General features: G+C 35.5%; 1 protein-coding gene across 2 annotated transcripts in view; it reads left to right on the forward strand.

Moving 5' to 3' along the window:
* The window catches only part of scube3 (signal peptide, CUB domain, EGF-like 3), a 272,493-nt gene that overhangs the window by 192,043 nt on the left and 52,965 nt on the right, over positions 1–27,485 (forward strand). For both annotated transcript variants that reach the window (XM_056448768.1, XM_056448769.1), the window contains 2 exons: positions 5,820–5,936; positions 14,246–14,368. In XM_056448768.1, the coding sequence (XP_056304743.1) occupies positions 5,820–5,936; positions 14,246–14,368 (240 nt within the window). The remainder of the gene's footprint in view (positions 1–5,819; positions 5,937–14,245; positions 14,369–27,485) is intronic.

Raw genomic sequence — 27,485 nt, forward strand, 5'->3', positions numbered from 1 at the left:
AACAATCTTTAACTGCATCTTTTACTACTGTGAGTGATAAAGGCTAATTTGTACTATTTGTACTAAGTCTCATGAAAACACAAGCAAACATTTCTGAAATGTTCACACAGACAGCAGAAATACTTCCTTTAAACTACTTTACATTTTATATTATTATTATTATTATTATTATTATTATTATTATTATAGTCGACACGGTGGCTCAGTGATTAGCACTGTGGCCAAGAAGGCCGCTGGTTTAAGTCCCGGCTGGGGCAGTTGGCATTACTGTGTGGAGTTTGCATGTTCTCCCTGTGTTGGCATGCACTATGGTGAATTGGGTAAACTAAATTGGCCACAGTGTATGAGTGTGTGTGTGAATGCGAGAGTGTATGGATGTTTCCCCGTACTGCATTGTGGCTGGAAGGACATCTGCTGCATAAAACACATGCTGGAAGAGTTGGCGGTTCATTCCACTGTGGTGACCCCTGATAAATAAGAGACTAAGCCAAAAGAAAATGAATGAATGATTATTATAAATTGATCAAACAATAATAAAATAGTTATTAGCAGATTGTTAAGTGTTATTAAATGATAAGACTTTTTAATAATTAAATTTTAATAATTAGTTATTAGCATATTTTATTAGCCCATTCTTGAGTCTATATATTTGCTAAATGTGTGCAAATATATTTTGATTAATTAATTGTATTAATTTTTTATATGAATTTCATTTTTCTATTCATTCATTCATTTTCCTTCAGCATAGTCCCTTTATTAATCAGGGGTCGCCACAGTAGATTGAACCGCCAACTTATCCAGCATATGTTTTACACGGCGGATGCCCTTCTAGCTGCCACCCAGTGCTGTAAAACACCTATACACACTCACATTCACACTCATACACTACGGCCAATTAAGTTTATCCAATTCCCCTATAGCGTATGTGTTTAGACTGTGGAGGAAACCGGAGCACCCAGAGGAAACCCACGCCAACACAGGGAGAACATGCAAACTCTTGCTGTGAGGTGACTGTGCTAAACACTGCGCCACCAAGCCATTATCGTCATTTCAGGAATATCATTAAAATAGAAGGACACTGTTTATAGGATTTATTTACAATAGAATTTGTGAAGTATTATTTTGTGTCTTTTATTAGATTTGGATATCTTATTAGAGACCTGCTTTGTTAACAAAATAAAATTTTAAAAGCTTAATTTAATTTATTTTTTTGTTCCCAGTGCTCCCAAAGTCATTAAACAAATCTGAATTTATAATTATATATATTTATAATTATTATTATATATTATAATTATAATAATGAATTAAAAAGTTTGCATAGAAATTGCAAAAATAAGAATTAGCAAATTCTGTCTGGACACAGTCATACAATAAATACTGTATTAATTTAAACCTTTAACTATTTCAAGTTGTTTTTTTTTTCTCTTTTTGCTTAAATTGAATAATTTTTTTCAGTTTGAGAATGTTTGGATGTTTAAATAAGAAAACTAACAAATACTGAGGAAAAAGAGACTCGTAAGCACATGCTAAATAGGCAAACTCTCTAAATACCCTTTAATACCTGGCTTCTTGAGTTGAGGTTTCAGTCTTCAGGTGAGCTGACAGATCTGTAGGGAAAACATGAGATGATTAAATAGCGCTGAATCAGGTGCAATCTCAGGTTTCAGCTCTTTTTCTGCCTGAGTTTTGCTTTGAGCTGATTTGACATCTACAGTCAGCCTTCTGGTTATGAGATAATGAAGATCATGGAGGTTTCGTCACTTTTGAAGGAGAGGAAATGTGTAATTCTGCACAGTTTTGCTATTTAATGTATAGTTTACACCAAAATAAGAGCTTGGTTCTTCTGTTGAACACATGTTGTCAGGGTGTCCACGGGTCTTAAAGTATTAAAAGTTGAAAAATCAATTTTGATAAAATGAAGGCCCTTAAAAGTATTAAAAAGTCTTAATCATGTTTTTACGAGGTTTTAAATTTTGTTCATGTGTTGTCCAAAGTGTTTGACTCCAAAAAAGCATAAATAAATTCATTATCCTCCTAATATTAACAATGACGTGCTTGATCCGCGCGATTGGTTCGGGCTGGGCATGTCTGACCAAGCTCCTCCGTTTGGGTGATGTCACGTAGTTTGCGACAAACACAGAAAGGTGATGTGACGCTCTCCACATGTAGCGAAACCATAGAGTGAAACAGACGGCAAAATGGGAAAAGTAAGTCTGCGTACTCCTGGTTGCAGAACGAAGAGTTTAAACAGTTGCCTGTCACTGAAAACAACGAAGAATCCTGTACGTACGGAAAAAACAAAATTAGTATATCGTCGATGGGCATGAACACTGTAAAGTGCCACATGCAGGGTGCTAGCCACAAGGCTGCTGTTGGCCGCAGAGAACAGCTGCAGCCATCCATTGCCAGGTATTATGCACCACCAGCCACACCACTACCCAACACGACATCTGATCTTGTCATAACAGCTACGACAGCAAAAGTCTTCTTCTTCTCTGCCCCGAAGTCTTCTGACATCAAGATGGCTATGGGCGGCACATCAACAATGTGCACAAAACAACCCAAACAAAGGCATTTCAGATATTTTCAAGTCGATGTTTCCGGATTCCAACATAGCTCAGACATTCACCTGTGGCAAGGACAAAACCGGTTACATCATGAGATTTGGGCTAGCACCCTACTTTAAAGGGCCATGAAACCCCATTCTTTTGGTTCAAGTCTAATACAGTCTAATACATATACATACATATACATATATATATATATATATATATATATATATATATATATACACACACACACATACATACATACATACATACATATATATATAATTATGAAGATAATCACGTGTATATATATATATATATATAGACACTATAAATGAGGAGGACTTATCCCCCCGGGTGTGAATACAGACACAGTGGATAGTGGTGCAGCAGGTCTCTTGCCCTGTGTTAGCCCTGCCGGTAATCTGGAGGATTTTAAACATGTGTGCACACAGTAGCACAGATATAGGCGATGCGTCTGAGTGGGAACGAACTCAACTGATAAAACACAAAGCAAAGTCCACCATTCGCCAATTCTCATACAGCTCTTTCGACAAAAATGCTTGCTGCACACAAACAGCTTTTCTCTATCGGCCCTGACAGCATCGCGTGGAAAAACATGCAACAAACCACATGGAAACAAACACATATGACCCGTCATGAACGGCTAAATACTGCGTGCCGTATGCAGAGTTCACAGGTCCAGTCATTGGGTCTTGGCAGATCTGTCTTGCCTTCGGAAAGCACGTGCTCTCATGAATAATTAAGAAGCAGGGTCTTCTCATAGGATAAGAAAACTCCGCTATGAATAATAATGAGAAACCGACGCATCATCATTCCACTAGCAGATTCGCGATACGTCACCGATTCTGATCCGCCCCCAGAAAATATTTTAAACCCAGAATATGAAATTAGCTGATAAAAGCTCAAAATTATCCAGTTTTCCCCTCAATCAAAGCTGACTGGTGCTAACGTTGTCTTAACTGATGCTCAACACACACAAATCTGTTAAAACTTCAAAAAAAGTACTCCAGGGTGTCTTGAACCTTTAAGCAGCAGCTCGTTAACAAAGCTGGCTCATTTGTGTTAATATATGATGAGTCTCTCAATCAGTCAACAACGAAGCAGCAGCTCGACATGCATGTTAGTTTTGATATAGTAATGATAAATGTGTTCAGGCTCGTACCCACCGGTACGCTGTATGTTTTTCCGGATTCAAACCCAAGTGATTTTCACTGGCGTCGAGCAGAAGAGTATGCAAAATCACTCCTTGACGTTAGATGGCGCTACACAACTTTAAGCTTCTGACACCCGCTTGTAACACAGAAGAAGAGGAAGAGAGGAAGTTCACACGCTTGTTGTTAAAGTTACTGGTGACTCGAACAAGCATGGATGGTTCAAGTAGCAGCTCTAGCGATGAAGAAATGATTATTGTTCACCAGTGCAATAAGCAGCTCCACAATCATATCGCCTCTGGGCATCTTCTTCAATGTGCACTAGTCTTGCGCTAGTTTTGCACATCGCGTCAAAACAAAAAAACGAGCATGAGGCGTTTCTTTAAAAATGATACTTTTGCGCCTGGCGTTTTGGGCATTGGTGCACACGATCACATTGGCGTCCTTTACTTAGTCACGAGGCATTAAACAAAAGCAAAAAGCGTCGCGGTGTGTACAGGCCTTAAGATGTTTTAATAAATCTTAACTTTGGTTTCATTTATTCTTTCAAGTTTTGTTTTTTCCGAGCTTATCTGACTTCTATTACATGGTTGTGCTCCATTGATTTATTTAACTACAACTATTTATTAACAACTGTTTATTAAGTTTAAGGTTTGGTACTGATTAGAACTTGAAGTGGCGATGAGGTCTTAAAATATTCTGAGAAGGTCTTTAAAACTGCATTGGATTCCTTCCCCATCCCTGGTTGGGGAAGCAAGTTTCAAAGTCACGTCAATCAGTTGGTTTGTCTATAAGCCGACATACGAGTGTTCTGTTGATGAATCGCGGCTTTAAGACACTCCAGTGTTTTTGTAAGACTAAACGTTGAGACACAGACCGTCTGACTCCTTCCCAAACACTTATTCATGTCATGATAATGATTGTGCTTTGATTTTTAATGGATTTTTTAAATTCTGCTTACCGTTAATGATATAAATGTGGTTTTCCAGTCCAAAACAGTTCAATACTTATATTTTTTCCCCAATTCTATGGATGGAGCAATGAATGGAGCAAAGCCCAACAAAACACAGGAGCAAATTGTTTCAGCAAACTGAATCACGAACAAACTGTCATGTTTATCATCGCCTTTTGAACTATTATGAACTGGGAATGACGGAATTACTCTCTAACAGAGATTACATGTGCTGGGGAAGATTACAGACATATTAGAGGTTTGCTCTGACTGTGGGCTATGTTGCGTGTTGTTTTTGAACCCAAATAAGGCCTAAATGTATGCTGTGTGTAGTTATTCTGCCATAAGTAACATATAGGGTCTGTATGTGTTCATATATGCTGTATTTATATATTTATTTAATATAATTGCAGACGTTACAGTAGGCTATTTCACACTATCATTGACCTGCAGTTATAATCAAATCATGTTCATTGAAAAGTTAGTAATAAACATTAATACACAAGTATTTATGTGTATAAAGCATCTGTTTTGTGAGAAGTGCTTCTCATGATATGTGAATGACCTGTACGGTTTTATTGTAGACATTTATTTGAGCGAGAATAACGTTGACTGAAACTTTGTCGTACACCACGCCCAACAAAAGGGTATGCTTGGTAGTGGTAATGCAAGCCTGATATAGGTGACCTGTACCGTACTGTACTGTACCAGTCAGTGGAAACGGGCCATTAGAGACTGTATTATCAATACTTGTTGGGCACAAAGGTTTATAACATATAAAAACGTTAAAACCGAAATCTTCCCTATGAAATGTTCTGTCTTTGGGTTTTGTTTTCTTTGTTTGTTACACAGCGCTAACAGTCCAGCATCTTCACATTAGCTTTAGTCTTGACTTGTGCAGTTGAATGACATTTGTCCTGGGAGCCCTGTACAAATGTGGCGGCGCTATTGACGCATGCTCAGGATCTGTATGCAATGTCTAGTGTCTGTATTTATAGTGAGTTCCACTGGATACAGAATTGTGGATTGTGAATGAGCAGATGCTGAAGCTGAATGCTGAGCTTTAACCTGCTGTTCTGCTGTGTTCATCACTAACTCCAGAGTGTGTTCTGTACTGACCTCCGTGTGTATGTGTGTTTTCAGAGACGTGTGCGGTGAATAACGGTGGTTGTGACAGCACGTGTCATGATGCTGTGACTGGTGTTCGCTGCAGCTGCCCGGTGGGATTCACTTTACAGCCCGACCGCAAGACCTGCAAAGGTACACACACACACATTCGACACAATGAGCTTCTCTATACAGGAATGATGCTGCTGCTCTGCGTTTTTAATGTTTCAAGTGTGTGTTTCTTTTAACAGAAGACTATAGTTTTATACTATTTGTATTTGTAGAGTATGAATGATTGCAGTGGTCATGTACTGTAAGTGCATGTTTATAATATTAGCAATGAAGAGCAGTGAAATATGAGAGCTGACATTATTAATGTTTCATTTGAAAAAATAAGGGCATTAAGCATAAGTTCATTCATTTCCTTCCTTCCTTCGTACTTTTCCTTCCTCTTTTTTCTTCCATCCTTCCCTTTCTTCCTATCTCCTTTGATTCCTTCCTTTCTTCTTTTGTTTCCTTCCTTTTTACATTCCTTTCTTTCTTCCTTTCCTTCCTTCCTTCCTTCCTTTGTTATCCTTCCTTAATTCGTTTCCTTCCTTCATGTGTTTCCTTCCTTCATTCATTTCATTCCTTCCTTCCTTTCTTCCTTCCTTCCTTCCTTCCTTCATGTGTTTCCTTCATTCATTTCATTCCTTCCTTCCTTCCTTCCTTTCCTTCCTTCATGTGTTTCCTTCCTTCCTTTCCTTCCCTTCCTTCATTCGTTTCCTTCCTTCCTTCATGTGTTTCCTTCCTTAATTTGTTTCCTTGCTTCCTTCCTTCCTTCATGTGTTTCCTTCCTTTCCTTCCTTCATTCGTTTCCTTCCTTCCTTCATGTGTTTCCTTCCATTCGTTTCCTTGCTTCCTTCCTTCATGTGTTTCCTCCCTTCCTTCCTTTCTTCCTTCATTTCCTTCCTTTATTCGTTTCCTTCATTTCCTTCCTTCATGTGTTTCCTCCCTTCATTCATTTCCTTTCTTCTTTCCTTCCGTCCTTCATTTCCTTCCTTTATTTGTTTTCTTAATTTCCTTCCTTCATGTGTTTCCATCCTTCATTCGTTTATTCCTTCCTTCCTTCATTTCCTTCCTTCATTCGTTTTCTTCCTTCATTCTTTTCCTTCCATCCTTCATTCGTTTCCTCCATTTATTTATTTCATTCCTTCATTTCCTTGCTTCATCCATTTTCTTCCTTCATTCGTTTCCTTCCTTCCATCCTTCCTTCCTTTCTTCCTTCATTCCCTTCTTTCCTTCCTTCCTTTCCATCATTCCTTCTTTCCTTCATTCATTTCCTTTCATCCTTCGTTCCATTCCTTCCTTCATTCATTTCCTGCCTTCATTATTTTCCTTTCATCCTTCCTTCCTTCCTTCCATTCCTCCTTCCTTCATTCGTTTCCTTTATTTCCTTTCTTCCTCTCCTCCTTCACTCATTTGCTTCCTTCATTCCTTTCCTTTCACCCTTTCGTCCTTCCTTCCTTCCTTCCTTGCATTCCTTCCTTCCTTTATTCCTTTCTTTCCTTCCTTCCTACCTTCCTTCTTTCCTTCCTTCCTTCCTTCCTTCATTCATTCATTCCTTTTCTTCTTCCTTCATTCCTTTCCTTTTTTCTTCAATCCTTCTTATTTCTTTTTCTTTCTTCTTTCTTTTCCTTTTTCCATTATTTTTCTCCTTTCTTTTTTCCTTTCTTCCTTCCTTCCTCCCTTTAATTAAATTCCTCCCTTCATTAATTTTCTTCCTTCATTCCCGTCCTTCCTGGCTTCCTTTCTCCGTTCCTTTCCTTTCATTCATTTTCTTCCTTTCTTTCCTTCATTCATTCCTTTCATTTTTTCCTTACTTTCTTTCCTTCCTTTCATTTTCTTTCTTTCTTACTTCATTCCTTTTCTTAACTTCTTCCTTTCTACCTTTCGTTCCTTTCTTCATTCACTCTTTCCTTCCTTTCTTCTTTCTTTTCCTTTTTTCATAATTTTTCTCCTTTTTCCTTCCTTTTCTTTATTCCTAATTATTTCCTTCCTTCATTATTTTCTTCCTTCATTTTCTTCAGCTTCAGTTTTCAGAGTTTAAGTTCAGTTTAGTTGAGCTCAGTTCAGTGTGGTTTATTAATCACTACTGAGAGTCCAAACACTGAAGAGCAAATTCATCAATGCACAGCTCTACAGATCCAGAACCATGCAAGCCAGTGGCGACAGCGGAGAGCGAAAAACTTCACCAATTGGCGAAAGTGAATAATTAAAAAACCTTGAGAGAAATCAGGCTCAGTTGGGCACGACCATTTCTTCTATGGCCAAACGTCTTGTGTAGAGCTGCAGTCTAAGCGCTTTCCTTCCATCCTTCCTTCCTTTCCTTCCTTTCATTTTTCCTTCCTTTCCTTTCATTTTCTTCCTTCCTTTCATTTCCTTCCTTCCTTCCTTCCTTCCTTCCCTCCTTCCTTTCTTCCTTCCTTTCACCCTTGTCTTTTATGTTCTTTTTTAAATTATTATATTTTTTTTATTTTATAAGTATTTCAAAACCCCTAAAGGAAACAAGAGACCTGTATATAATAATAACCAAGTGCTGGTTAAATGGTGGCTTGTTTTTAACAACCATTTTCAGAAATATTCAGAAATAATTCAGCTGATTAGAGACTCCAGTTTATGCAGATTTTTATTGCTTCAAGTGTCTTTGTGAAGTTTTCATTAGTTTTTTTGTGAATGCACTGAACCTTGTGAAGACGATCCTCACACACTGACAGCATGATGAGTCCAGTCCTGAACTCAGAAAGTAAAAAACACCTACTCACACTCATTACTGCACGCATTCATTTCACAATTGCACTAATTATGAGTTTCTCAGCTTGTAAACAGTGCTCTCTCTTTGAAGACCTTATAATTACATCGCTGAGAAATTCATGAAAGATCTGACTCAACTATTTTGATGACACCTAAAAACCACCAAAATGCCACTGCATTTAAAAAGGGTTTGATTTAAAGAGATACAGCAGTTACATCTCTTACATCATTAGCAGTTAGCAGCAGTTACATCATTAATTACTCAACCTCGTGTTGTTTCACACACCTCAGATTTTCTTTCTTTCTTTCTTTCTTTCTTTCCTTCTTTCTTTCTTTCTTTCTTTCATTGGTACACAATTAAATGTATCTAAAAGGGTCATGACATGGATTCATAATCTTTTTTAAATGTTGGAAATGTAATTTTGGCCACTAGAGGGCACATATTTACAACAAACAAGAGCTAAGTACGGAATCATGGGAGTTGTGGCCTTTTTTTAATCCGAAAGCAGCAGATCTTTTATTATGCCACAATCCACCACTTTCAATTCTTTAGCTCTTAATTACATGAAGCGTCGCTGTAATGTCAGACTAAATACTATAAACTATAACAGTGTAAACAATTACCAATTGTTTATTATGGAGAAAATTTGTATTAAACACTTCATGTTTTTTCTGGCAATATTATTTATAATGGAGCTGTTGACGTGGAATTAAACCAGATTTTGGTAAAACTTAAACAATACAAACATAGAAATAAAACAAATGAAAACAAATCTGAAAAATGAGTTCTGTGTAATAACAATGGATTGGCACAAGGAGTCAATCCATTGTTAAATATTTTTAAATATTTGATGTTTAACAGAGCAAGGGAATTTTCACAGTATGTCTGATAATATTTTTTCTTCTGGAGAAAGTCTTATTTGTTTTATTTCGGCTATAATAAAAGCAGCTTTAAATTTTTTAAAAACCTTTTTAAGGTCAATATTATTAGCCCCTTTAAGCTAGATATTTTTACGATAGTCTGCAGAACAAACCATCATAATACAATAACTTGCCAAATTACCCTAACCCTAACCTAGTTAACCTAATTAACCTAGTTAAGCCTTTAAATGTTACCTTAAGCTGTGGAGAAGTGTCTTGAAGAATATCTAGTCAAATATTATTTACTGTCATCATGACAAAGATAAAATAAATCAGTTATTAGAGATGAGTTATTAAAACTATTATGTTTAGAAATGTGTTGAAAAAAATCTTCTCTCCGTTAAACTGAAATTGGGGAAAAAAATTAAACAGGGTGGCAAATAATTTAGGGGGGCTAATGATTCTGACTTCAACTGTATATATATGTATGTATATATATGTATGTGTGTGTGTGTGTATATATGTATATATATGTATATATATATATATATATATATATATATATATATATATATGTATATATATATATATATATATATATATATATATATATATATATATATATATATATATATATGTATATATATACATACACACACACACATATAAATATATACACACACACATATAAATATATATACATATGTATAATATATGTGTATATATATGTGTATATATATATGTGTATATATTTATATATATATGTATATGTGTATATATTTATATATATATATGTGTATATATATATATATTTATATATATATATGTGTATATACATATTTATATATATATATATGTATGTGTATATATTTGTATGTAAATATGTATATGTGTATATATATATATATATATATATACATATATATACATATATATACATATATATATATATACATATACACACATATACATATTTACATACAAATATATACACATATACATATATATATATAAATATATATATACACATATATATATATAAACACATATATATATATATAAATATATATATATATACACATATATATATAAATATATACACATATATATATATATATACACACATATATTATACATATGTATATATATTTATATGTGTGTGTATATATATTTATATGTGTGTGTGTATATATATATATATATGTGTGTGTGTGTGTGTATGTATATGTATATATATATATGTATGTATTTCTGAATGCGCTGATGCTGGAATTTGGATGATTAGAAGTAAATCTATTTGTTGATGGTGTACTACGTGCCTAAAGCATTCCCTCAATGTCATTAGCTCTTTTTTGGCGGTAGTGGCGTTTAGCGGCTTATGCATCTGAACTCTTCATATATAGGTGGTTATAAAATGGTTCTTTTCAAACCTATCACAGCAAAAAAATAGATAAATAAGCAAATACAATTAAAAATAAGTTTAACAAAGAACAAAAGAGTGACTGAAAGTGGAGAGTGTCTGGTTCGTGCGTCCAAAACTGGGAGCCTGCGTGGCCTCTAGCGCTCATAACGTTACGCTAACAAGACCGATAAAAGAACATTGGGTTTTATTAGTTCTGCCGCAGAGGAAACAAAGAAAAACATCCCCAGACAGCACTGGCACGAGAAGACACGGGGCCCAGAGCGAGACGAGCAGCGCTTTCTTCTGCTCCTAATGCCGTTATTTTCTCCAGATGAGTCGGAGATGAACGCCTCATTTACTCAGATGATTCAGCTGTAATCAGAAACATCCAGCGCAGCTCAATCAAAGCCCACCAAGAGCTGATGATATATTGATCCCCGATTCACAGAGAACAGGCCAGAGGAGACGGGATCCTGAAAGACTTCCTCAGTGATGTCCTGAATGTTCCAGCGAACCGCAGAAATGATCTGAAGTCGTACATTCACCACATGTGTGTCCGGCACAGAGATGGAAATCAGCACTGATGTCCTGTTTTCCAGTACATGCATTTAAACTGTCGGAAATCACTTGAGATATTAGGTCTTGTTGTCTGAGGATCATAGAAAATAAGAACAATGGTTTCAGGTGGAGTCCGAAAAATGAACTCAAATAATAAAGGGAAAATGAGGTTATTTTGGGCATCACGGTGGCGCAGCGGGTAGCACATTTGCCTCACAGCAAGAAGGTCGCTGGTTCGAGCTTCGGCTGAGTCAGTTGGCATGTCTGTGTGGAGTTTGCATGTTTCTCCCCGTTTTGGCGTGGGTTTCCTCCAGGGGCTCCAATTTCCCCCACAGTCCAAACACATGCGCTATAGGTGAATTGAATAAGCTAAATTGGAAGTTGTGTGTGTGCGTGCGTGCGTGCGTGAGAATGCAAGAGTGGATGGGTGTTTCCCTGTACTAGGTTGCAGCTGGAAGGGTATCCGCTGCTTAAAACATGTGCTGGATAAGTTGGTGGTTCATTCCGCTGTGGCGACCCCTGATTAATAAAGGGTCTAAGCTGAAAAGAAAATAAATGAATGAGGTTATTTTTTGGACTGTAAAAAACGGTAAAGCGTTGTTATTTTTTTTACTAATTCCTCTGGAAAATAAAAAAATAAATAAAGGGAAAACGAGTTTATTTTTGAGACTCGACTGAAAAGTGTTTTCGATTAATTCTTCTGGAAAATAAACAAAAAAAGAGGAAGAAAAACCGACTGGAAACCGTTTATATTTTTGATGAATTCTTCTGGAAAATAAACAAAAAAATTAAGGGAAAACGAGTTTATTTTTGAGATTCGACTGGAAAGCGTTTTTATTTTCTATGGATTCTTTTAGAAAAGAAGCTAAAAAATAAAGGGAAAATTTGTTTATTTTTCAGACTCGACTGGAAAGCGTTTTTATTTTCGAAGAATTCTTCTGGAAAATCAACAAAAAGAAAAAACGAGTTTATTTTTGAGACTCGACTGGAAACCGTTTTTATTTTTGATGACTTCTGCTGGAAAATAAAGAAAAAAAACAAAGGGAAAACGAGTTTATTTTTGAGACTCCACTGGAAACCGTTTTTATTTTTGATGACTTCTGCTGGAAAATAAAGAAAAAAAACAAAGGGAAAACGAGTTTATTTTTGAGACTCCACTGGAAACCGTTTTTATTTTTGATGACTTCTGCTGAAAAATAAACAAAAAAATAAAGGGAAAACGAGTTTATTGTTCAGACTCGACTGGAAACCGTTTTTATTTTTGATGACTTCTGCTGGAAAATAAAGAAAAAAAACAAAGGGAAAACGAGTTTATTTTTGAGACTCCACTGGAAACCGTTTTTATTTTTGATGACTTCTGCTGGAAAATAAAGAAAAAAAACAAAGGGAAAACGAGTTTATTTTTGAGACTCCACTGGAAACCGTTTTTATTTTTGATGACTTCTGCTGAAAAATAAACAAAAAAATAAAGGGAAAACGAGTTTATTGTTCAGACTCGACTGGAAAGCGTTTTTATTTTTGATGAATTCTTTTGGAAAATAAACTAAAAAATAAAGGGAAAACAAGTTCATTTTTTGGACTCCACTGTAAATGTTGTTCTTGTTTTTCGATTAATTCTTCTGGAAAATAAACGTAAAAATAAAGGAAAACGAGTTTGTTTTGTCGAACCAGCGACTTTCTAGCTGTGAGGCGATTGTGCTACCCATTGCGACACCGTGACGTGGTTATGTTTAAAAATATTCTTTTTAAAATATTTATTGACATAATTCAATTTCATTCATTTTCTTTTCGGCTTAGTCCTTTTATTAATCAGGGGTCACCACAGCGGAATGAACCACCAACTTATTTAGCACATGTTTTACATCTTTTACCCTTCCAGCTACAACCCATCTCTGGGAAACATCCACACACATTCATTCACACTCATACACTACGGACAATTTAGCCAATTCACCTGTACCGCATGTGTTTGGACTGTGGGGGAAACCGGAGCAGCCGGAGAACACCCACGCGAATATGAGGAGAACATGCAAACTCCACACAGAAACGCCAACTGACCCAGCCGAGGCTCGAACCAGCGACCTTCTTTCTGTGATTCAACAGCACTACCTATTGCGCCACTGCGTCGCCCACAGAATTAAATTTTATAAAAATATAATATAAAAAAAAAATTGTAGAACAAATGTGTAATTTATTTTTTTTAAACAATTAAATATTATTTTATTCTGTAAATTCCCTTTGTTTTAATTGCTTATCTGGTTTTTATTTTCATTTTGTTTCCTTCTCTTTTTATTTCTTTTCTGTTCCTAAATATTTATATTGTTTTTACAAATTTATATTTAAAATAGTTTTAAATTAAATGTATATTATATATAAATTTTATATTTTAAATAAAAATGATAGGGGCAAGACGGTGGCTCAGTGGTTATCACTGTGGCCTCACAGCAAGAAGATCACTGGTTTGAGTCCTGGCTGGGTCAGTTCTGTGTAGTGTAAAACATGTTGTAAAGCAAATGTGTGAAAAATATTAGAAAAACTACAATCTTTTTATTTTTTAAATCATCTTTTCATTGCTTTTCTTTTTATTTCGTTTCCTTCACTTTCTCGTTCTTTTCTTTTCTTTTCCTTTCATTTCTTTATTCTTTTCATTTCTTTTCATTTCTCTTAAACAGTGAGTTGATAGCTTAAGCCCAGACAAATCTCTCATATTTACAGCCATTCACCTTCTTTACCTTTGTATTATTTGAGGTTGATCCTCTCCTGCTGCTTTGAATCATGGCGAGCTGAAAGGAGTGCTGTAATCCTGCACATGTGTGTTTGCTCAGTCTCTCTCTCTCTCTGATTACAGACATTGATGAATGTCGCATGAACAACGGTGGCTGCGATCACGTGTGCAGAAACACCGTCGGCAGCTTCGAGTGCAGCTGCAAGAAAGGATACAAACTCCTGACCAATGAGAGGACATGCCAAGGTAGACCAGCCAATCAAAATGCTTTTCCAGTGAAAAGTGAACATATTCAGCTTATAGCCAGCAGGACCTTGATTCTAAAACCACATCAAGCATAACGTCTAAAAGAATGCCAGAAATGCTAATAGATTTATTGTCAAAACCTTAATGTCTATTTGACATCCACACATTGATGCATTTTCGACCATCAACATTACAGCAGAAAAAGTATTATAATATATGCAGTTTTATTTATCTGAGAGCTCCAAATGCATGTAAAATACCTTGATGTTGGCATCTAAAAAGAGCGTCAAAAAACATCAAAAAATGATTACAGGTCAGTCCTTTAATAAAATTTTAATTTTTTTGACCCAATGTTAGCTGTCGTTTTGACATGTGGTCAATTGACATCAAATCGATTTGCATTTTTGATGTGTGTTTTGATGATGTTTTGACATCGAGGCTCCCGCTGGGCATAATTACCTGTGTTTGTACAATATGTGTATATATATCTTGTTAGTGTCTGTCCGCAAACCCTTTTTGCCTTCATAACTGTCTTAATTAGTTGTGGCATTGATTGCTGGAAAGCATTTTGTTCATATTGAAATTATAGTGTCAAACTTGTTATAGATTTGTCAGCTTGATGCAAATCTAACACTCAAACTGCTCAACTGAACTCATGGTCATGTTCACCAAACCGGTTTGAGCTTTACAGCGTTGTGTGTTTTCCTGCTGGAAGTAGCAATCATTGTTCACTGTGGTCATAAAGGGAATAACATGGTCAGCGGCAATACTCAGGTGGACTGTGGTGTTTAAATGATGCTCAGTTGGTGATAAGGAAACCAATGTGTGCAAAGAAAATATCCAACACACCATTACACTAGAGCTGTGGCAATATACATGTGCATTAAACATTATCTATAATAATACAGTGACAAAGACAAAAAAAAAATGAAATTTAAATTATTTAAATAATTTTTCAACTATTTCCTTATTTTCTTTGCTTGTTTTTCACACTTTAATGTTTCAGATCATCAAACTAATTTAAATATAAGTCAAAGATAACACAAGTAAGCACATCATGCGGTTTTGAAGTGAAGGTTTTTATTATTAGGGGTAAGTATAAAACTGTGTGTAAAAGTGTTTGTTACAACACAACTCTGGTTTATCACACCGGAGTTCATATTTTCTAGCTACATCCAGACCTGATTACTTCCACACCTGTTCGCAATCAAGAAATCACTTAAATAGGACCTGCCTGACAAAGTGAAGTAGACCAAAAGATCCTCAAAATCTAGACATCATGCACAGATCTGAAGAAATTCAAAAATAACCAGTCTGGAAATGGTTATAAAGCCATGTCTAAAGCTTTGGATGCAGCGAAACACTATGAAAGCCATAATCTACAAATGGCAAAAACATGGAACAGTGGGGAATCTTCCCAGGAGTGACTGGCCGACCAAAATTACCCTAAAAATGCAAAAACAACTCATCCAAGAGGTCACAAAAGACCCCACAAATGCATCCAAAGAACTGCAGACCTCACTTGCCTCAGTTAAGGTGAGTGCTCATGACTCCACCATAAGATACTGGGCAAAATGCTTTGCTTGGCAGAGTTCAAGACGAAAACCACTGCTGAGTAAAAACAACATAAAGGCTTGTCTCAGTTTAGTCAGAAAACATCTTGATGATCCCCATTGACATTTTCTGTCGTTTTGACATGGTCAATTGACATCAAATCGATGTGTGTTTTTTGATGATGTTTTGACATCGAGGCTCCCGCTGGGCATAATTACCTGTGTTTGTACAATATGTGTATATATATCTTGTTAGTGTCTGTCTGCAAACCCTTTTTGCCTTCATAACTGTCTTAATTAGTTGTGGCATTGATTGCTGGAAAGGATTTTGTTCATATTGATATTATAGCATCAACCTTGATATAGAGTTGTCAGCTTGATGTGAATCTTAACACCCCAAAAGTGCTCAATTGAACTCATGGTCATGTTCACCAAACCAGTTTGAGATGATTTGAGCTTTACGACGTTGTGTGTTTTCCTGCTAGAAGTAGTAATCATTGTTCACTGTGGTCATAAAGGGAATAACATGGTCAGCGGCAATACTCGGATGGACTGTGGTGTTTAAATGATGCTCAGTTGGTGATAAGGAAACCAATGTGTGCAAAGAAAATATCCAACACACCATTACAACTAGAGCTGTGGCAATATACATGTGCATTAATCATTATATACAATAATACAGTGACAGACAAAATATGTATTTATGAAATTTAAATAATTTTTCAACTATTTCCTTAATTTCTTTGCTTGTTTTTCACACTTTAATGTTTCAGATCATCAAACTAATTTAAATATAAGTCAAAAATAACACAAGTAAACACATCATGCGGTTTTGAAGTGAAGGTTTTTATTATTAGGGGTAAGTATAAAACTGTGTGTAAAAGTATTTGTTACAACATAACTCTGGTTTATCACACCTGAGTTCATATTTTCTAGCTACATCCAGGCCTAATTACTGCCACACCTGTTCGCAATCAAGAAATCACTTAAATAGGACCTGTCTGACAAAGTGAAGTAGACCAAAAGATCCTCAAAATCTAGACATCATGCACAGATCCGAAGAAATTCAAAAATAACCAGTCTGGAAATGGTTATAAAGCCATGTCTAAAGCTTTGGATGCAGCGAAACACTATGAAAGCCATAATCTACAAATGGCAAAAACATGGAACAGTGGGGAATCTTCCCAGGAGTGACCGCTCGACCAAAATTACCCTAAAAGTGCAACGACAACTCATCACAAAAAAAAAGAAACTCATCTTACAAAAGACCTCATAACAACAGCCAAAGAACTGCAGACCTCACTTGCCTCAGTTAAGGTGAGTGTTCATGACTCTACCATAAGAAAGAGACTGGGCAAAAATGAGTTCCAAGACTGTTTTGCCAGAAAACTTGATGATCCCCATGACTTTTGGGTTACAATACTCATAGTCTAGTGAGACAAAAGTTAAACTTATTGGAAGGTGTGTGTCCCATAATGTGTGGCATATAAGTAACACCACATTTCAGAAAAAGAACACCGTACCAACAGTAAAATGTGATGGTCTGGGGCTGTTTTCCTGCTTCAGTTAGTGACCTTGGACAATGATCCAAATCCCACCAGCGACTCCGAATGGCTGAAATTAAACAAAATGAAGACTTTGGAGTGGCCTAGTCAAAGTCCTGACCTCAAAACAAGTTGATAAGGCAAGCATTGAACATTTTTGAAGGTCTGGGTCCGATTATGTGTGGTAGTAACACCACATTTCAGAAAATGAACATCATACTCACAGTAAAATGTGGTGGGGGTAGTGTGATGGTCTGGGGCTGAAGAATAGCAAAATGAAGACTTTGGAGTGGCCTAGTCGAAGTCCTGATCTGAATCCAATTGAGATGTTTTTGCTTGTCCTTAAAAATAGACTTCATGCTCAAGAACTCTCCAATGTGGCTGAATTACAACAACTCTGCAAAGATGAGTGGGGCAAAATTCCCCCACAGCACTGTAACAGATTCATTGCAAGTTTTCAAAAATGTTTAATTTGTATGTATATATTATTTAAAACCAAACTAAAATAAATAAGACTTAAAATATAATAAAAATATAATAGGAAATACAATTTAAATGTTCTTGCTCTCTTAAACGTCATTTGGGAAATATTTCAAATGTAATTAAAATGTCAGAGGAGGGCTAATCATTTTGCTTTCAACTCTATATAAATATACCGAGGAAGAAATGATTTTGTTTTTGTGCTGTGAGTTGCTGGTGTAGCGCACTGTGTGCAGATAGTTTTCGATCAAGCAGGGTTTATTATGTTTATGAGCTGCCAGTTGGTTTGGTCAGGAAAGTCTGGTGTTCTTACTGAAGGAATCCCACAGAGAACAGTTAAGGTAATGCTCTCCTGCCAGTCTTAATAAACCTCCCTGTTCTGCTCTGTGAAACGCAGCCATTGATCCACACTATTACACACAGCAGACCTGAGAGTATGTCTGGAATGAAGGTTCGATGTCACTCTATTATGTTCCCCAATATAGCCTCATGTTGATCTCATTAAAGCATTTCTAAGCCAAACACACTTTAGCAAACAGCATAGTTAAGAAGCATTTGGAATGTGAATAATATAATGAATTGTATAATATGATTTTGCCTATAAAATTGAAAAACAAATATTGGCTCATAATTTTAATACTTTTTCAAATATTTCCTGTGTTGTTTCACAAAGAGAAGACCCATTTTAAACAATAGTTCATAATAGTTAGAACTAATTTCTAGAGATATGTTTAATCAAGTACTTTTGTGAAATAAGAAAAGAGAAAAAGTTCCAATTACTGATTGTGTGAACACTTTGGGAAATGCATGTAAACTACATCAAACTGACGTCTAAAAATGGTGTCAAAAGCATCAACAGTTGATTACAGGACAGTCCTTTATATACTCTCTCTCTCTCTCTCTCTCTCTCTCTCTCTCTCTCTCTCTCTCTCTCTCTCTCCCTCTATATATATATATATATATATATATATATATATATATATATAGATAGATAGATAGATAGATAGATAGATAGATAGATAGATAGATAGATAGATAGATAGATAGACAGACAGACAGACAGACAGACAGACAGACAGACAGACATATAGACAGACAGATAGACAGACAGACAGATAGACAGATAGATAGACAGACAGACAGACAGACAGACAGACAGACAGACAGATAGACAGACAGACAGACAGACAGACAGATAGATAGATAGATAGATAGATAGATAGATAGATAGACAGACAGACAGACAGACAGACAGACAGACAGACAGACAGACAGACAGACAGACAGACATATAGACAGACAGACATATAGACAGACAGACAGACAGATAGACAGATAGATAGATAGATAGACAGACAGACAGACAGACAGACAGACAGACATATAGACAGACAGATAGACAGACAGACAGACAGACAGATAGATAGATAGATAGATAGATAGATAGATAGATAGATAGATAGATAGATAGATAGATAGATAGATAGATAGATAGATAGATAGATAGATAGATAGATAGATAGATATCCATCCATCCATCCATCCATCCATCCATCCCATATGGACCCTGAGCAATTTTCATTAGTGCCGCCAGATTTGTACAGGGCTGCCAGGATAAACGTCATTCAACTGCACTAGTCAAGACTAAAACCAATGTGAGGATGCTGGACTTTAGCACTGTGTACGGGTATAGTAATGAGCAAACAAAGTACAAAGGCAGAAAATTTCGTAGGGAAGATTTCGTTTTTTACGTTTTTGTATGTTACGACATTTTGTGTTCAACAAGTAACGTTACTGATAATAATACAGTCTTATACTGCCCTGACCATAAGGGAAAGTAGCACCAAACTCGCACTAAATACTAGGCTTATGCTAGTTTGGTTGAATAAAATCAGCAAACATTGTAAATGAAATATGACAACAAGATGCTGCGGTGCCAGAAACTTGTATTATTGTCGGCTAAGTAACGAGATTCATTTACAAACGAATCGCTCCTTCCGTTAGAATGAGAAGTGAAAGCAGGAGGGGGGGTGTGTTTCAGGACACTGATTAGATCAAATTTAAGAGGGAGAAGATAATACATTTCCATGTACACAAACACTCTTTGTCAATGCCGTGCGCTCACACACACACACACAAGTGGGATTTCCCAATTTGTGTGTGATAATCAAGGGATTGAAGCCAATGGAAGGTTATATAACTCTTCATTTTTACCTGTGATCTTACTTTAACTTTTTGAGCATTGTATATTTCATTTCCAGGAGAACGGGAAGTCCTGTACCTCACTCAGGACATGCATTAGAGCTTCCCCTACTATAAAATACCTTCTGTAAAACACAGATTGCTGTAAAAACTTGTCAATGTCATGGCAGGAAAGCATTTCTCCTAATTTATGAGATATCTCGTCAATGGCTGGGAAAGAGTTACTCACCAACAATAGCTCTCCATTGTAATCCGTATGCTTTGATGATGAAAAGGTGATATTCATATATCAACAAACTGCGTCACCTGACCTCCCGTGGAACAATGTGCCCTCACGCGTTCGTCATCAAAAGTTAATAAACTACAATCGGACTACATTCACACATGCACTGAGAACTGTTTGACCTGTTTGAAAGCGAATAATTTCATAAATAATGTTCAATTTCTTACACGGACCAATCGTTTCACTTCACAAGACCATCAGTGTGTCATCAGGAGCCATGGCTATCGATTTAGACTTATTTATATGTGTTTGTTTTTAATCTAGAATACCTGTCGCCATTCACTGCCATTATATGAATCACCAAGAACCACTGATTCTGCTCAGCTCAACGATTCTTCAGTTTCACTTAGCGCTGAAGAAAAATAGACGCCTACATCTTAAAAGTAAATTAATCGGACATTTTATTTTTGGGTGAACTATCCCTTTAAGCCTTGCCTTTATCTGGAATTAATCGCACACCTTAAAATGTTCATCAGCCAATCAGAATCAAGCATTGTAGGATACAATGTAGTATGTAACCAGGCCTGTAGTATAAATGTGAAGAGTTTATTTCTAAGATCTTGCCAAGCTCCTCTTTAGCTTGTTTTTCAGCTTTGTGTTGTGGAGCGAGTGTGGGAATGATCTGCTCTCAGCACTTCTATGTTCAGACGCCCTGACCATTGTTATAAGAAATGTCAGGATGTCAAGTGATAAAATAATCCACGACTTTTGACCCCTCATCTACATTAGCCCACAGAACTGGCGGAAACTGAACTATCCGCCACCTTCTTCTAACTGCTTTATCTCGGCAGTCTTCTGTTATCTTTTTTGCTTGTTCATGGGTTGACGGGTTTAAATACCTTATCTTAAGTACTTTTGCATGTCAAGTCAGGTCACCCTTTTTATATACAGTTGAAGTCTAAATGTAGTGTTTAACGGAGATGTTTTTTTTTCAACATTTTTATAATGTAATAGTTTTAATAACTCCTTTCTAATAACTGATTTCTTAAACATAGGCTCATTCTGAAAACGTAGCCCTGTATACATTTCTGGAGATTGTGAATTATGTAGCCAGAAGTATGTATGGCTGCATTTCGTCTTTAAAACGATCGCTACGGGGCGGTATGATGCCGTTCTTTTTCGCACTTACCAGCTGACCGCTTACTTCCGTATGGATGCTGTTATCAGTTTGTCCTCACTATGTAATGTCGGCGGACTTGAGACGCAGAGAGTTGACCACAACGATGAAGAATGGTTTCAGAAAGCAGCTAAGACAAAAACAAAAGCCAAAAAATAAAATAAACAAGTAAATAACAGGGTGAGAATGTCTTAAAATCTGGAAACTTAGTAAAAATCAGGCGAGGGCTTTTCTTTTTCTGGAATGCTTTTGAAAACACTTTAGGGAAGGGAAGTGGGCGATCGGGTCAATCTGTGCTTTTGAAAACACTTATTGATTGGGTTTCGGGAAGGAGGAGGGTAGGTCAGTCAGTCAGCAAGTCGACAGCGGCCTCTAGTGGATTTACGTGAGAAGAGCAGGCGTGAATGGGACTCCCGAGAGAAATTTGAGATCTCCAAAAGCATACACAGCTCTGGTGGATTTGCAAAAATATAAACTGCAAAAAAACGTCCCTCCTTGGATGTATTTCCTGATCTCCAGAAATGTATTTAGGGGTACGTTTTCAGAATGAGCATTTCTTTCTTCTTTGCCATAATATTTTTCTAGGTATTTTGCAACCTACTGTCCTACTTAAGTGTTATTATGTTCATTAGGCAAGTTGTTGTAGTGTTTGTTTTTTCTGTAGATGATTGGGAAAGAAAAATTCTTTAGGGGGCTAATAATATTGACCTTAAAATTGTTTTAAAAAATTCAAAACTGCTTTTATTCTAGTCGAAATAAAACAAATAAGACTTTCTCCAGAAGAAGAAAATATTATAGGAAATACTGTGAAAAATGTCCTTGGTCTTTAAAAAAATCACTTGGGAAATATTTGAAAAGAATCTGAAAGGAGGACGAATTATTCTGACATCACCTGTATATTGTGCTTTACAAAACAAGATTGTAGAGAAAATAACAGAATGACGGATGCTACAATACAAGACAAATCACATTTAGTCATAAATATCATTATTAATATTCACAGTGTGAATGTTTAACTATTTAATTATGAATTATAAATTGATTATTTTAACTCTAAAACAGCCCGCATAATACATTAGAGTTGCTTTTCATTCATTCATTCATTCATTTTTTTTCGGCTTAGTCCCTTATTTATCAGGGGTCACCACAGCGGAATGAAGCGCCATCTATTCCAGTATATGTATTATGCAGCGGATGCCCTTCCAGCTGCAACCCAGAACTGAGAAATCAATACATACTCATTCACACACACACACTCATACACTACGGTCAATTTAGTTCATCCAGTTCACCTATAGCGCATGTGTTTGGACTGTAGGGGAAACCGGAGCACCCAGAGGAAACCCACGCTATAATACGGGCCGAACATACAAACTCCACACAGAAATGCCAACTGACCCAGCCGAGACTCGAACCAGTGACCACTTATAAAATATGATCTTGTTCTACATCCCTAATCTAACCCAATACTTAAACCCAACTACTACCTTCATAACTATTATTAAGCAGGAAATTAAGATTTTGTTGAACTGAAACTCGAACTGTTTGTTAATTCTGTTAAATATATATTAAAATAAAGTGTGAGCTAATTCATTAATATTTATATATTTATTTAATTTAAATAATTTAATTATATATTTTTTGTATTTTATAATTTATGCAGGTTTATTTTAATGTTTAAATACATCATTTATTTCTTTATTTTGATTATTTTTTTCTGAAAGCTTGTGTCTTATGCATTTAAATTTAAGAATGTCTTAATATTTCCTGACCTAATTAATGCATTAATATTATTTATTTAAATGTTTTAATTAAATATATATATTAATAAATATAAATAAATAAATATATAATATATATGTATGTATGTACATGTGTGTGTGTAAATACATAGATTTTCTTTATTTATTTACTTTTTTTTTCTGAAAACTGCTGTCTTTTGCATTTAAGTTTAAGAGTATATCTCGATATTTGTCCTGGTAATCAAGAAAATATCACAGATTAGTCCAAATAGAACGCTGTGCATATCTTGCAACAATAATCATTCAATCAGCAGCACTTCAGTTACAAATCAAGCTTGCATAAAGCTGTCAGCGCACACATAATAAGCAGCAAATTAAGAGTTTATAGAACTCAATCTCTCAGTTAATGGTTTGGTAATTGTGTGAAATGTGCATTAAAATAGAGTGTGACCTAATTAATGCATTACTGTTTATTTATTTATTTATACATTTTATTTAAATTTATTATATAGAATATATATTTCTATTATTATTTTATTATTTATAAAAAAATATGAATGTGTAAATCAATTTTATGTCTTTATTTTATTCATATCTGCTGAAATATGTGCTGCCTTATGCATTTGAATTTAAGCTGTCAATATTTCTCCTGGTAATCAAGCAAATATTGTAGTTTATAGTCAAAATTATTCACAGAATATATGTGCATTTTTCAAGCTTGCATAAAGCTGTCAGTGCACACATAATAAGCAGCAAATTAAGAGTTTATTGAACTCAAACTCAGTTATGGTTTGTTAATTGTGTGAAATGTGCATTAAATAAAGTGTGACCTACTTAATGCATCACTGTATTTTATTAATTTGTTGATTCATTTTATTAATTATATATATATATATATATATATATATATATATATATATATATATATATATATATATATATATATATATATATATGAATATTATTTTTATTTTATCATTTTAAAAATATTTTAATGTGTAAATACATGTTTTATTTCTTTATTTTATTATTTTTTTCAGAAATATGTAAATTAATTAATGCATTAATTAATTGTATTGAAATTTATTACAATAGTTGTATTTTAAAAATAATTTTTAGTCCCACTGTTTATTTTTTTTCAGGTTAGTGTAATTAGGCAAGTTATTGTATAACGATGGTTTGTTCTGTAGACTGTGTGTGTGTGTGTGTATATATATATATATATATATATATATATATATATATATATATATATATATATATATATATATATATATATATATATATATATATATATATTTCTGTTATGTTATTATTTATTTTATTTATTTATTTTACATATAAATTTGTTTTATACATAGGTTTTTTGTTAATGTGTAAATACATTACAATTTATTTCTTTATTTTCTTTATTTTTTTTCTGAAATCTGCGCTGTCTTATGCATTTAAATTAAATAATATACCTCAATATTTGTCCTGGTAATCAAGAAAATAACACAGTTTAGTCCAAATAGAAATATGTGCATATCTTGCAACAATAATCATTCAATCAGCAGCACTTCACTTACAAATCAAGCTTGCATAAAGCTGTCAGTGCACATCCTTCACGGGGAAAACCAGAGACATGAAGTCAATGTTGTGTCTGGAAGGTGTAAACAGAATATTTGCTCAATCTCAGGATTAACAGCCTCGCGTTCCCCTGCTGTCATCAACCTAAAGACGGGTGCTCATCCTTCAGCAGCTCTCCGAAAAGCCCCAACACATTCCTGGCTGTCTTAAGAGCTTTCTGAAGTGTATTTAGGGGGGTGCTGTTATCAGATCCCGCTGTTCTTGAGGTGGGAGTTTGCTGATAAAGCCTCTATCTGCTCTCTGTAAACACACCAGCTGTCATTTGGCTCTCACAATGCCATTGTTTCAGCTGTGAGATTAAGTGGGACCTGCATGCTGGAGTCTATAGGGGTTAAAAAGTCACAATAGCCGGCTCGTTTTTCAGTGTTAGCCATGCGGTATTGCTCGCACTTCAGTTTTTCAGCTCAGAAGCTGAATCTGCGAAACATTTTTGGGCTGTTTCTGATATGATTATGTGAGTATAAGTAAAAATTTACAACATGACATAAAAATAATAACCTTTTTCATGGTTTACAATGCAAATCCAATTAGATCCAGTTGATACAAAGCAAGTCTCTTGTAAAATATATCTACTAAAAGACAGAAAGAAATTACCCTGTAAAAAATGCTGGGCTCCACACAATCAATATGTGATGGGACAACATGAAGGAATTAAGCTAACTTAATTAGTTTTTACTAATTTAAGTGGGGACAACACAGTGGCTCAGTGGTTAGCACTATCGCCTCACAGCAACCGATGGTTTAGTAAATGCCTTTGCTGTAGTTTGCTGCTGTTGGGCTGAACTGATAAATAGCCTGTGCGTCATGCTGTTTAAACAAGCAGTGTTGTTTTGTTCTGCTTTTGCCATTTAATATTTCTCATACGCAACAGGCAACACTTATCAGCCGGTAGCGGCACCAGCACAACCTTTAGCTAAATCTAGTCAGACCAGCAGGTAAAAGGTCAAAAAATACAATCGTTTAGTCAGTTTGGAGACCTAAATGACATTAGACACTCCAGCAAACGTTTCAAAAGTAAGTGGCTTTGTGCATAAGGCAAGGCACTGCAGGTGAATAGGGAGAAAAATAAATAACACACTGTAATATAGGACAACATGAAGAAATTAAGTTAGCTTATTAGTTTTTACAAATTTAAGTGGATTGAACATAAAATAATGAAGTTGCCCATCCCCCCCCCCCCCCCCCCCCCCCCACCCCACCCCCAAAAAAGTTAAGAATTGTTTTGTTGGAGCTTTGAAAAACCAGCAAACGCTGTTTATAAACTGCATACGGTTTAGTTTTCACCATTCTTTTGCAGTTGATTAATTACATTAAACAAAACAATTTTTTTTCTCCTAAACATGTTGTTTTAATATGCAAATTAGGCAGTAATTCATTAATTATGCACTAATTTGCATGCATTTTTGCTCCAAAATCTGAACATTGGAAGAAGTCAGGTGGTTTTGACAGTCACTTGGCAGACATACCGGTCTGTTGCGTCAAAGAAAGAGCTGAGCTGATAGACAAAGCTCTCGATTTACTGGTCAATCTTTCTTCCTACACTCTCAGAAATAAAGGTGCGCGTGCTGTCACTGGGGTGGTACCTTTACAAAAGGTACAAATTTGTACCTAAAATGTCCATAATAATACCTCAAGGGTACATATTAGTACCTAAAAAGTACAAAACTGTTCCTCTTAAAATTTGTAGGTACTAATATATACTTTTGAGGTACCAATATGGTGCCTACAAGTACAAATGTGTACCTTTTGAAAAGGTACCATCCCAGTGACAGTGTACTCTCACCTATGGTCATGAGCTTTGGGTCATGACTGAAAGGACAACATCTCAGATTCAAGCGGCCGAAATGAGCACCCTGATAGATAGGGTGAGGAGCTTTGTCATCTGGGAGGAGCTCGGAGTAGAGCCGCTGCTCCTCCACATCGATAGAAGTCAGCTGAGGTGGCTCAGGCATCTGTTTCGGACGCCTCCTAGATACCTACAGAGGGAGGTGTTTCAGGCATGTCCCACCGGAGCCTGGGAACGCCTCAGGATTCCACTGGGGGAGCTGGAGTAGACAAATCTTTTTATTGAATTTTTCAGAAAAACTTTTTAACAGAGCAACTCAAACATTTACAAGAACAAAGTACATGAAAACAAGTAGGGAAAAAAGTAGAAAATACAAGGTGAGATAATAATAATAATAATAAATAAATAAATAAATAAATAAGTAAATAATTAAATAGTAAAATAAATAGATTTGGGGTGGGGGAGCTTACAAATTTAAGTATTTGTAATAAATCTGTTCTCAAAATATGACAGGAAGAGTCTCCAAACTTTGAAGAATCTATTATTTAAGCCTTGAGTGCTAAATTTGAGTTTTTCTAGCTTTAGATAAGCTGTGACATTTTCTACCCATTTAGTATGTGTTGGTGGTTTAGTTGACTTCCACTGCAGAAGTATAAGCCTTCTGGGCCAACAAAGAAGAAGAAGCTAGTGCATTAAATTGATCTGCTGGTAGTGCAAGGTTTTCAGATGTCACGCCAAATATTGCTATTACTGGATCTAGTTGTATCTCTTTTTCACATAT

Source organism: Danio aesculapii, chromosome 23 (assembly GCF_903798145.1).
Source record: "Danio aesculapii chromosome 23, fDanAes4.1, whole genome shotgun sequence".
NCBI lineage: Eukaryota > Metazoa > Chordata > Actinopteri > Cypriniformes > Danionidae > Danio > Danio aesculapii.